We start from the raw sequence: 12,198 nt of genomic DNA on the forward strand, positions 1-12,198 counted from the left end.
CATCTGGGTATTTTTGATAAAGTAGGGGGCAGGCAGGAAGTTGGTCATAAAATTTGGGGTTATTTGGGAAATAACCCAAATCAAAACAATCATAAAAACAGAAGAAAAAATCATTGACTTGGACAATCATCATTTTTTAATAAAAGATATTGTCTAAAAGTCCTTCCCAAAATTTAAAATATAGCCCTTTTTAGAAATGAAATAACTTATTAAAAAAAATAACCGTATCACTCTTAGAAGTAAATAAAAAATTTAAGAAAAAAAGAAACAAAAATAAATTGGAAGGGTTAAAAAAGTAAATTGAAATCTCCCTCTCTCTCTTTATAAAATAACTAATTTAAGAAACAAAAGTATAGAAACAATAAGTAGAATACCAAAAAGTTACGGTATCCAGAATATAGCAACAATAAATATGGAAAGTCGGGTGACATGTTTGGGAGAGCACCTAGAACAATACTATGGGGGGTTAAAATATTTAAGAACAAGAAAATAAAAAGAAATTGCATGGATTAAAAAAAGAAAATTAAAATCTCTCTCTCTTAATAAAATAACTAATTTAAGAAACAATAAGTAGAATACCTAAAAGTTACGGTATCCAGAATATAACAGCAATAAATATGGAAAGTGGGGTGGCATATCTGGGAGAGCACCTAAAACAATACTATGGGGAGGTTAAAATATTTAAGAAAAAAAAGAAACAAAATAAATTGGAATCGCTCTCTCTCTTAATAAAATAACTAATTTAAGAATCAATAAGTAGAATACCGAAAAGTTACGGTATCCAGAATATAGCAACTATAAATATGGAAAGTGGGGTGGCATGTTTGGGAAAGCACCTAGAACAATACTATGAGGAGGTTAAAATATTTAAGAAAAAATGAAACAAAAAGAAATTGAAATCTCTCTCTTAATAAAATAACTAATTTAAGAAACAAAAGAAAAGAAACAATAACTAGAATACAGAAAAGTTACGGTATCCAGAATATAGCAACTACAAATATGGAAAGTGGGGTGGCATGTCTGGGAAAACACCTAGAACAATACTATGAGGAGGTTAAAATATTTAAGAAAAATGAAACAAAAAGAAATTGAAATCTCTCTCTTAATAAAATAACTAATTTAAGAAACAAAAGAAAAGAAACAATAAGTAGAATACAGAAAAGTTACGGTATCCAGAATATAGCAACTACAAATATGGAAAGTGGGGGGCATGTCTAGGAGAGCACCTAAAACAATACTATGGGGAGGTTAAAATATTTAAGAAAAAGGGAAACAAAAAGAAATTGATATCTCTCTTTTAATAAAATAACTAATTTAAGAAACAAAAGAAAAGAAAAGAAACAATAAGTACAATACAGAAAAGTTACGGTATCGAGAATATAGCAACTACAAATATGGAAAGTGGCGTGGCATGTCTGGGAGAGCACCTAGAACAATACTATGGGGGGGGGGGGGTTAAAATATTTAAGAAAAAAGGGAACAAAAAGAAATTGCAAAGGTTAAAAAAAAATTTGAAATCTCTGTCTCTCTCTTAATAAAATAACTAACTTAAGAAACAAAAAAAAAAGAAACATTAGGTAGAATACCGAAAAGTTACGGTATCTAGAATATAACAACAATACATATGGAAAGTCGGGTGACATGTTTAAGAGATCGGCTTAAACAATACTATAAGGGGTTAAAATTTCGTGAAAAATTTAATTGATACAACTGTTCGTATACTAGGCCACGGGGTATACTCTAATATATTATAAATTACTAGAATAAATGTGAAATAATTTAATGCCATATAAATTTATAGAGTTCTGTAAGGTTCACAAAGAGTGATGCCATTGCGCCACCTTCTGTTTAGACTAGTCGTATGTTTGTTTTAGTCGATCAGTTGTCATGTAGCTTGAAATAAAGCCTCTCATTCAACTTGGTCCTTTGTTAACTACTATGAGACAACACTATTAGACCGCTTCAACCATTTATGTTAAGATATATTCTTTTTTGCTTTGTATCTTTTTTTTTTTGATGAAAGGTACTTGCGTTAAACAACAAAAGTGCATACAAGGTCTTTAATGTAAAGCGGAAATAAAAGAAGGTACAACATTCCAAATTTTTCTTTGGCCATAACGACGACTCCATTTCGCGAGAGCATCCGCCTGAAAATTGCATTCTCTAGGAACAAAAGTGAAGATGATGCTTGAACTTGTCTTTAAGGTCCATAACTTGTTGCATGATACTTTTGGATTGCCAATGCAGTCCTACACAGTTATTGTTTATGAACTGGATTAACGCTTGATTGTCACTTTCTACTTGCACGTGGGTGACGCTCAATTTTGTGGCCCATAACAGGCTAGAGAGAATAGCCAGACTTTCACATTCTTCCGCGTTCTGGCAGCGCACTGAGTCCGCTGCTGCTATGATAAAGTTTGCCTTTTCATCTCGAATTATGCATCCTATCCCGCCGGTTCGGTGATTTTGGAGAAAGAAGCGTCGACGTTTAACTTTAGGAATGGTGTCGATGGAGGTCTCCATGTTTGTTGCTTAGTCAATTGTTAGTAACAATAGATTCAACTTTAGGAGTGGTCGAGGTAGTATTGATACGTGTGATAATTTGAATAGGAGTTTGTTTATTTGTGGAAAAGCAGTTTTCGCACCTTGCTTTCCAAATAAATCATAGTATTTTGGCATATAAATTTGTAGTATCTTCATTAAGATTTTTCCATTGGTATATCCATTGGTTCACTGTGGTTAATTGATCCGTTCGGACCTGAAAATTAAACCAAATTGCTTTCACGAAGGTACAATGTAGCATCACGTGGTCTAAAGTTTCGTTTTCATTACAGTTGATACAGGAGTAAGAGTTACCAATATACTTGCCGATTTTGTCTTTAACTGGTAGACTGTTCGTACAACATTTCCATAGGAATAATTTTATGCGAGGAATCGTGTTCATGTTCCAAATAAAAAACCAATAGTTGTGATCTTGCATTTGTTTAGCACTACCTGTTCTCGGAAAGTTATACATAGATTTGACCGAGAAGTTACCTGATTTTGTAAGCGTCTATATTGGTTTATCGTCTTGGTTTGCCTGCAGATTTTTGCTTCGTATCTGAAAATTAAGGAATATGGTTGCTATGTTGACATACATGCAATGAAATTAATTAAAATACTAAGTTTTTTTTTTTTTTTTTGTTGAAAGAATTAAAATACTAAGTTGAGAGTTCAGAGGATAGACATAGTCTATTGGTTGAGTACTTGAGTTTGTGTATTCTGAAACAAGTGAAAGTAAATTGTTGTATCTCATTTAGTTGTAGATCCTCCAAGGATATTCTCACCATACAAACACACTTCCAAATAGAGAGGTACAAAAATCAATACTTTTGAGTGATTAATTTTATTAATAAAATACAGAAGTACTCTTTCTACGTCTATAAATAGTGACCCACAACCGTGCTTTATGGATCAAACCAATAGCATTTCTTTGATCTGCATATTTCTTTCATCTCAGTTCTGATCTATCTCCATCTTCTTCATCTTCTTCTTCTTCTCCTTCAAATATATATAAAGATCATTCATCAGGTTAGCATAAACTCTCATACCCATATCTTAAAAATCTCTCTGGGACCCATAAAAAGTTTTCTCTGTTCTTGACAGTTTCTCAGTCTCACTCTCCTACTTATTTGTTCCTTATTTGTTTGATTTGACTCCTTTGACCTTCTTTCATTTCTAAAATTGATTCAACTTTTTAATCTAATTCTATATTTTATGATGATTTTTCTTGCAGAAATTATATTTTGATTCTACCCTTTTACGGATTTTGAATTTGGGTAAAGGACGATCTTTAGTATTTCTCTCACTTCGATTCTAGTGATAGAAAGAAGAGAGAGAGAGAGAGATGGCTAGGAATTTGGAGAAGATGGCGTCCATTGACGCTCAGTTAAGACTTCTTGTTCCTGGGAAGGTATCTGAGGATGATAAACTAGTTGAGTACGATGCTCTGCTTTTGGATCGGTTCCTTGACATCCTTCAAGACTTGCATGGTGATGAGATCAAGGAAACGGTATGTTTACTTATACTATTGATTCAAAAACTAGGTTTTTTTAGGTTTAATTCATTCTGAATCTGAATGGGTCATTATTATGTTACTAATAGAGATGATCAAACAAAGAGGAAATGAATACAAGTTTATATACTATTTTATTTTGTGGGTTTTATGGGATCTTACTGTTTAGACTCTCTAATTTGGTTGATTAAGATACCCAATAATGCAGAATGGTTTGAATTTCATAGTAGTATCAATCAGTACTTTTAGATCTGAGATTGTGTGAATATTGAATTAGTGTGATGATTTTATAAGTTTGAGATTTTACCCAAATGATATGTTGAGTTTGAATGTTTTGAAGTATTAGAAAATAATAGTCGAAATTAACGGCATTTATTTGATCAGATCATCAGCCAGAACATGATGATCTTCTTCTTCTTTGTTACATTTTGTATAAGAAAATGAACCCGAAACCGTTGATAAATTTTGGATTTCATATAGAGAAGGTATGATTATACATGTTCTCATTATCCTGTTCAATGTAATTCAGGTTCAAGAGTGCTATGAACTTTCAGCTGAGTATGAGGGTAAACGAGATCCGCGAAAGCTTGAAGAACTCGGAAATGTATTGACGAGTTTGGATCCTGGGGACTCTATAGTTGTTGCTAAGTCCTTCTCTCACATGCTTAACTTAGCCAATTTGGCTGAGGAAGTTCAGATTGCTCACCGTCGCAGGAACAAGCTCAAGAAGGGGGTTTTCGCTGATGAGAACTCAGCAACAACTGAATCAGATATTGAAGAAACTATCAAGAGACTCGTGGTTGAGATGAAAAAGTCTCCTGAAGAAGTTTTTGATGCTTTGAAGAACCAGACTATAGATCTAGTCTTTACGGCTCATCCTACTCAATCTGTCCGTAGATCTTTACTTCAGAAGCATGGAAGGTTAGTTTTCTCTTCCTCTAGTTCACATGTTATTTTTCCATTCTGCTTTTTATTTCATTTAGTTGAGTGTTCGCTTTTTCTTGAATCAATTCCATTACTAATTCTGTTTTCTCCTTTTTCTCAGAATTCGTAATTGTTTGACCCAGTTGTATGCGAAGGATATTACTCCTGATGACAAGCAAGAGCTTGATGAGGCTCTTCAGAGAGAGGTAAATATGAAGTCTCATTTGTTTAGTTTGAGTTAGAAACTTTTTACAGTGTTATGTATACTTTAAAGAAATTCTGTATTCAGCGACAATGAAGGTGAATGTTTATTTCCTTTGTCTGCAGATTCAAGCTGCTTTCCGGACAGACGAAATCCGTAGAACTCCTCCAACTCCACAAGATGAGATGAGAGCAGGGATGAGCTACTTCCATGAGACTATCTGGAAGGGAGTTCCAAAATTTTTACGACGTCTTGATACAGCTTTGAAAAACATTGGCATAAATGAGCGTGTTCCTTACAATGCCCCTCTGATCCAGTTCTCTTCTTGGATGGGTGGTGACCGTGATGGTAAGTATCTTCCTTAGTGCATAAAGTTTGTTGCGCAAGTTAAAGAATTTATTTAGTATGTTTAAACTCTACAAGTGTTTGAACTTTGAACCAAAACTGATTCGGAAAACCAAACGAAGATAAAACACGAATTGCATTGTTGCAAAAGCAGCCTCTCTTTTATTCTTAAAATCTCTAAACGAGACCGAACGTTTAAATTTTCTTAGCCCAAAAACATACCGAAGTGAGTATTGCCACCTTAGCACTTTCAAAACCGTTTCTCCATTAAAACTCAACTTGTTCCCAAACCCGCATGAGGTCATAACCTCCAAAAGGTTTTGTCTACTTTCAGGATATGAAATTTCTCTGAACAATTTAACATCCGTCGGGCAACAAAACGAGCCTCCTTTTTAATAAATTAACTCTTCTCTCTTACTTATCCTCAGATGTTGATTGATACAACATATCCTACCTTGTACTTCTAGTATCCAATTTATATTATTAGTTCATAGTGAATACCATTCTTACTCGATGTTAGAATCATATTGTTCAATTTTTCACATGTGTCTTTACGCTTTTGTGGAAGTGTGTTTGCCCCTGAAGATGGATGTTTGTCTGGCGAAAGTTGTGTATTATTTGTATTTTGTTGTTATTGTATCGTTGCTTCAAATATGTCAATAGATCCTTTGCTTGACATTTATTTTATGTGAAATGTAGGAAATCCAAGGGTTACTCCTGAGGTTACAAGAGATGTATGTTTATTGGCTAGATTAATGGCGGCTAACTTGTATTATTCTCAGATTGAGGAGCTTATGTTCGAGGTACAAAGAAGTTCTCATATCGAGTTTCCCTATTGTTTGTCTTTGACGAGAAATTTTATCTCATTTTTCGCTGAATTTCAAAATACTTGCCGCCACAGTTTCCACTAATCACTTCTCTGTTTTCTTTGCAGTTGTCTATGTGGCGCTGCACTGATGAGCTCCGTGCACGTGCAGATGAACTTCACCGGACCCTACGGAGAGATTCAAAACACTACATTGGTATTGTCTCACACTGTTATTCTCATTTTATACTGTAGTTTCATAAAGAAAATTTACATTAAGAGGAAGAAGTAATTATAACAGTACACATTATCATCATCAATCCCCATATCCACTTCAGAATTTCTCTGTTTTTCTTAAACAATAAATAAATTTCTGATCTTTTTCCTCTGTGCAGAATTCTGGAAACAAGTTCCTCCAAATGAACCCTACCGTGTTATTCTTGGTGAAGTGAGGGATAAGCTGTATCAAACACGTGAGCGTTCTCGCCACTTGTTAACAAACACAATGTCGGACATTCCTGAGGAGGCAACCTATACTAACATTGAACAGGTATCTTCATCTTCTTAACTTTTATGTCATTCGATAGAAGTGAAATTAGAGAGAACTTCAATACGATGTTTCTGAGAAGGTCGAGTATAATGTCTTGAATAATTAAATTCTACTTTTTAGATACGAATAGAGGTATTGACATGACCTATATTTTAGTCCATCAGCATACACCGAAATTACTAGTTAAGAGATTGTGACTGTAATTGTCCATTTCCTTTTTATTAACCAAACTGAATACTAATTAACTTGTCTCTCAATTCTACTCTGCAGTTCTTGGAGCCTCTCGAGCTTTGCTACAGATCACTTTGTGCTTGTGGTGATAGGCCAATTGCCGATGGAAGCCTTCTTGATTTCCTGCGTCAAGTTTCTACCTTTGGTCTATCTCTTGTTAGGATCGACATAAGGCAAGAATCAGAGAGACACTCTGATGTCCTTGACGCCATCACAACTCACCTCGGTATCGGATCTTACCGTGAATGGTCCGAAGAACAGAGACAAGAATGGCTTTTATCTGAACTAAGTGGAAAACGACCACTATTTGGTCCCGATCTTCCTAGAACCGAAGAAGTAGCTGACGTGTTAGACACTTTCCACGTCATTTCAGAATTGCCTGCCGATAACTTTGCTGCTTATGTTATCTCCATGGCAACTGCTGCTTCTGATGTTCTTGCAGTTGAGCTTCTTCAACGTGAATGCCATGTGAAGAAACCCTTGAGGGTTGTTCCATTGTTTGAGAAACTTGCAGATTTAGAAGCTGCTCCTTCTGCTTTAGCTCGCCTTTTCTCGATCGATTGGTACAGAAACAGGATTGATGGAAAGCAAGAAGTTATGATTGGATATTCGGATTCTGGAAAGGATGCCGGTCGTTTCTCTGCAGCTTGGCAATTATACAAGGCTCAAGAGGAGCTTATACAAGTTGCTAAGGAATTTGGTATCAAGCTAACTATGTTCCATGGACGAGGTGGAACTGTTGGGAGAGGAGGTGGTCCAACCCATCTTGCTATATTGTCTCAGCCACCAGAGACGGTTCATGGTTCGCTCCGTGTTACAGTTCAAGGTGAAGTCATTGAACAGTCATTTGGTGAAGAGCATTTGTGTTTCAGAACTCTTCAGCGTTTCACCGCTGCTACACTTGAGCATGGAATGAGGCCCCCTATCTCACCAAAGCCCGAATGGAGGGAACTTATGGATGAAATGGCCGTTGTTGCTACAGAAGAATATCGTTCAGTCGTTTTTCAAGAATCTCGATTTGTCGAATATTTCCGCAGTGTAAGTGCTTTATGGATCCATGCCTTCTGTTTATCTAATATCCACAATTCATTAAGAAAAAAGTACATGTTGTAAATTTGGATCTCATACAGCTATCTGGGCTGGGCTGGCCACTTTTCCTGTTGAAGTGGCCCTTGACTAGGCAGGCTGGTGGTGCCAGCCCCCTAAATCTCGTGCGGAGCCGTCATGACCCGTTCGTGAATTCTACTCACAAACTAATATGATTCTGGAGAGATACGAAATCCTCAAAATATTTATCCTTTACATGAGGTTCAAGCTAATCGTTTTTTCCATATTTTGATGTAGGCAACACCTGAGTTGGAATATGGTCGAATGAACATTGGGAGTCGACCATCAAAAAGAAAGCCCAGTGGTGGAATCGAATCACTCCGTGCAATCCCATGGATCTTTGCATGGACCCAGACAAGGTTTCATCTTCCAGTTTGGCTGGGTTTCGGAGCTGCGTTCAAACATGTCATTCAAAAAGACGTGAGGAATCTTCATATGTTGCAGGAGATGTACAATGAGTGGCCATTCTTCAGAGTCACAATCGATTTGGTTGAAATGGTGTTCGCCAAGGGAGACCCAGGCATTGCTGCTTTATATGACAAGCTCCTAGTGTCCGAAGATCTATGGTCCTTCGGAGAGCGATTGAGAACCAACTATGAAGAAACCAAGGGCCTTCTCCTCCAGGTAAATTCAAGACATTTAAAGATTAAACTAAGGCATTTCGATTAAAACACTGTACCTTTAGAAACTCTTAACAATAAATTCGCGAAAAACATTCAAACCCCTGAACTATATATATAATACAAACTATCTAATCGAATGATGATTTGATCTGAATATACGCTTTAAGTTTGTTGAACTTCTATTGTTTTGATTCTTTGAAAAAAACAAAATAATAATTTTGTCGTTGTTTTACTGCAGATTGCCAACCACAAGGATCTCCTGGAAGGTGACCCACACTTGAAACAGAGACTTCGCCTTCGCCATTCATACATCACAACCCTCAATGTGTGTCAAGCTTATACACTGAAACGAATTCGAGATCCAAGTTTTCATGTCAAATTGAGGCCTCATCTCTCTAAGGAGATCATGTTGAAAGATATTCTAGAGTCCACTAAGCCTGCAGCTGAGTTGGTGACGCTGAACCCAGAGAGCGAGTATGCCCCTGGCCTTGAGGATACTCTCATCTTGACCATGAAAGGTATCGCTGCCGGTATGCAGAATACTGGTTAGTATGTGTCTCTGAAATAGATCGAATATATCGGAATACTATAACTTATATGAATTGACTATGTTTACGAGATGTTTACACCAAAACCCTAGTTCCGAACTTTATGTTTTTATTTTCTGTTTCAAGTGAAGAACTTCATGTTTCAAGAAAGAATGAGACTTATGTGTATCTGCTATTGTTACTGTAAGTCTGCATTCTATTAATCAATGAACTTTGTTTTAGTAATGTTCCATTATTGTCTTATTGATCATTGTTGGTACTATTAGTCAGGTAGATGTAAAGCTGTAAAGAATAATCAGGTTGAGTTAGCTCAGCGTTTTTACTTGGGTCAAAAAACCCCAGGAAGGTGTTAGTCGAGACTTTCTAGTTAACACGATGATTAAATGGGTTAAGAATATTGAACTTCAATGTTAGGGCTTAAAACCCTTCAAAATTGTTCTTCGTGCCTTCGAAAAGAGAATGACTAGTCGATCTGGTTTGACTTCTAACATATATAGGCACCCTTTTCGGACTGACCAGTCTGAGAGCCAAATAGAGGTCTCGACCTGGTCAGTCCGGGAGATGAAGAGAAGTCTCGGACTGGTCACTCTGAGAGGCAAAGAGAGGTCACTAACTGACCAGTCCGAGAGCCAAAGAGAGGTCTCGGACTGACCAGACCGAGAGCCAAAGAGAGGTCACGAACTGACCACTCCAATAAGGTACCCTAGGCCGAGACTTGTCTTCATTACCTGAGAAAGTTTTGTTCTTTATGTTTGACTTTAAAATATGATGAAATGTTTGGATTAATCTGATGAAATGATCGAAAGAGAGAAAGTTGAGAGGAACATCGATCTTGAGATCTTTTAGGGTTTTTGGAGATCTGAGAAGAAGAGTTGGGTAAGCTTGATCGAATATTTCATAAGCAAGATTGGTCTTTCAAGGTGTAATCTTGATTCAAGGATCTTTAATTGAGATAGATATCTAAAGCAAATTTGAGAGGAAGAGAACGATTTTTGAAGAGAGAGAAATCGAGAGAAAAAGATGAGAGAGGGGATGCACGTCATGTTTCGCAGAATCGTACAGGGTGTGAAGAGAGGGATGCGAAGAGCAATTTTCATTGGTGCCTTTAGCTGCTCTCCTCCGATGAGCTTCAAAGTAGGTTAAGGTGGTAACTTTTTGTTAGTGTTAGATATAAGATCTGACTGAATACTTAGATTTGCTCGAGTTATTTTTCAGATTGTTTTTTATCTGACTTGTATGTCTGATTCGTTTTGATTTTTATGGAGGCTGATTTTATGTCTATTTGAGTTGGGCATAAAATATATATAGATTTGAATTGAAATCTTGTTGTTTGGAATAACGTGAAATGACTATTGTATCTATGACACAAACAAGTGAAACTCAAACGACTCATATAAGTCGGACTTCTAGGCAAATTAAGAATCAAAAGAAAAAAAATCTCTTTTGGGTTAACATCAAAATTTGTTAAGATAATAGATCCTTTAATACCCTAACTTATCTTCATTGTTATAGTAATCATCTTATTAAAATTCTTCATTCAACCCAAATAGACAAATATAAATTAATAAATCATAAATAAAGAATATATTTACCATTGAGTCCCCATCAACTCTGCCACTTCAACTAACTTGAGTCTTACTGTTAGACTTTGAAACTTGAATATGAAGAAAAAGATAAAGATCAATTCCTTTAGTCTTCACTATACTTGCAAGAAACAAAATTACTGAAATTAAAAACTAAAAAAAGTTTAAATAATATACATGTGAATCTCCTGTTTTCTCTTTAAAGTCTTTGGTTCTGTTATTTGATTTTTGTTTCCTGAGGGGTTTTCAATCAGTCCATCTATGAACTTTTCAAACTGATATAAACTCCAATTTATAATTTGGAAACCATTTATTATCCTCTTTACTTTTCACAGCCGGTTAATTCTGCTTTAGCTCCGAAATTGTAACAAATTTGTAGTTTTAGTCTCCGTAAGTGTCTAGCAATTCCACTGATTGAAAAGGACCAAGAATTTTCAGAAATATCCTTAGGGACCAAATCCAACTGTCCGATATTTATGGAAACCAAAGCTTTGAGTTGGTCACAAATTGGGAGGTAAATGGAATTAACACCTCCTTAATTCATTTTTCAAATGTTTACCAATTTTTTTGATAATTAGTGATTAGGTTAGCAGCAATGTCATTTATCCAACCACCTTGGTCGCATTAGACATCAATATAAGTCAAGGATTTAGAGCATCACTATCCTTTGAATGGTTGATGACAATCTTGTTAAAATATTTATCGTTCATAGTTCAAACGCTATTTAAATCGGTAGAAAAAGTAGAGAAAGAGGTGAATTTTTGAAAAGTGCTATCCTTCTCACTAAATATTTTTAATACTAAAATTTTATGTAACTATCGCTGATTTATGTGTCCGTTACAAATAAAAAATAAAAAATGTATAAACAAATGTGTCGACAAGCGAAGAATCCACAATGTGAGAACTTTTTTTTTTTTTTGTTGAAGACACAATGTGAGAACTTAGTGGTTCCACATTGTTTTTCTTTCTCTTTCACAAGAATAGGTTGGATTGGTTGACTAATTATTTTACCCCAATGGATTTCCACGTGAACTCTAAAATTGTAGTATAATATTTGCTTAAAAAGTGGGGTAACTTTAGGATGAATTTAATCTTCAAAAAGTTCAACTTAGTGTGAAAGTTAAAATTGATTTTAACATTAAAGAATTATCGATTGATAAAAAAAAATTGTACATAAAGCTACGTTATGCGTTTCTCCGCTGAAGTCGGAAGTTCAATGTTGTAAA

General features: G+C 35.5%; 1 protein-coding gene across 2 annotated transcripts; it reads left to right on the top strand.

The window, feature by feature from the left end:
- Window positions 1-2,910: 2,910 nt before the first annotated feature.
- Window positions 2,911-9,614, top strand: LOC147548559 (phosphoenolpyruvate carboxylase, housekeeping isozyme-like). Of its 2 annotated transcripts, none has more exons than XM_086667541.1 (11): window positions 2,911-3,353; window positions 3,776-4,051; window positions 4,584-4,975; window positions 5,100-5,184; window positions 5,306-5,528; window positions 6,225-6,328; window positions 6,460-6,547; window positions 6,726-6,880; window positions 7,151-8,149; window positions 8,456-8,842; window positions 9,080-9,614. In XM_086667541.1, the coding sequence occupies exons 2-11, from the start codon at window positions 3,887-3,889 to the stop codon at window positions 9,389-9,391; spliced, it is 2,910 nt and encodes a 969-aa protein (XP_086523667.1). In that variant the 5' UTR covers window positions 2,911-3,353; window positions 3,776-3,886; the 3' UTR covers window positions 9,392-9,614. The 2 variants fall into 2 exon arrangements, with proteins under 2 accessions (XP_086523667.1, XP_086523666.1); XM_086667540.1 differs by lacking the exon at window positions 2,911-3,353 and adding an exon at window positions 3,456-3,570.
- The last annotated feature ends 2,584 nt before the right edge of the window (window positions 9,615-12,198 follow it).

This window comes from Eschscholzia californica, unplaced genomic scaffold (genome assembly GCF_041429995.1).
Source record: "Eschscholzia californica isolate CP2 unplaced genomic scaffold, dmEscCali1.0.p SCAF_3, whole genome shotgun sequence".
In the NCBI taxonomy this organism is placed as follows: domain Eukaryota; kingdom Viridiplantae; phylum Streptophyta; class Magnoliopsida; order Ranunculales; family Papaveraceae; genus Eschscholzia; species Eschscholzia californica.

Coding starts and splice junctions, on each gene's coding strand:
- LOC147548559 (XM_086667541.1), top strand. CDS start 3,887: ATGGCTAGGAATTTGGAGAAGATGGCGTCCATTGACGCTCAGTTAAGA. Junction 4,052..4,583: donor GTGATGAGATCAAGGAAACG/GTATGTTTACTT, acceptor AATGTAATTCAG/GTTCAAGAGTGCTATGAACT. Junction 6,548..6,725: donor AGATTCAAAACACTACATTG/GTATTGTCTCAC, acceptor TCCTCTGTGCAG/AATTCTGGAAACAAGTTCCT.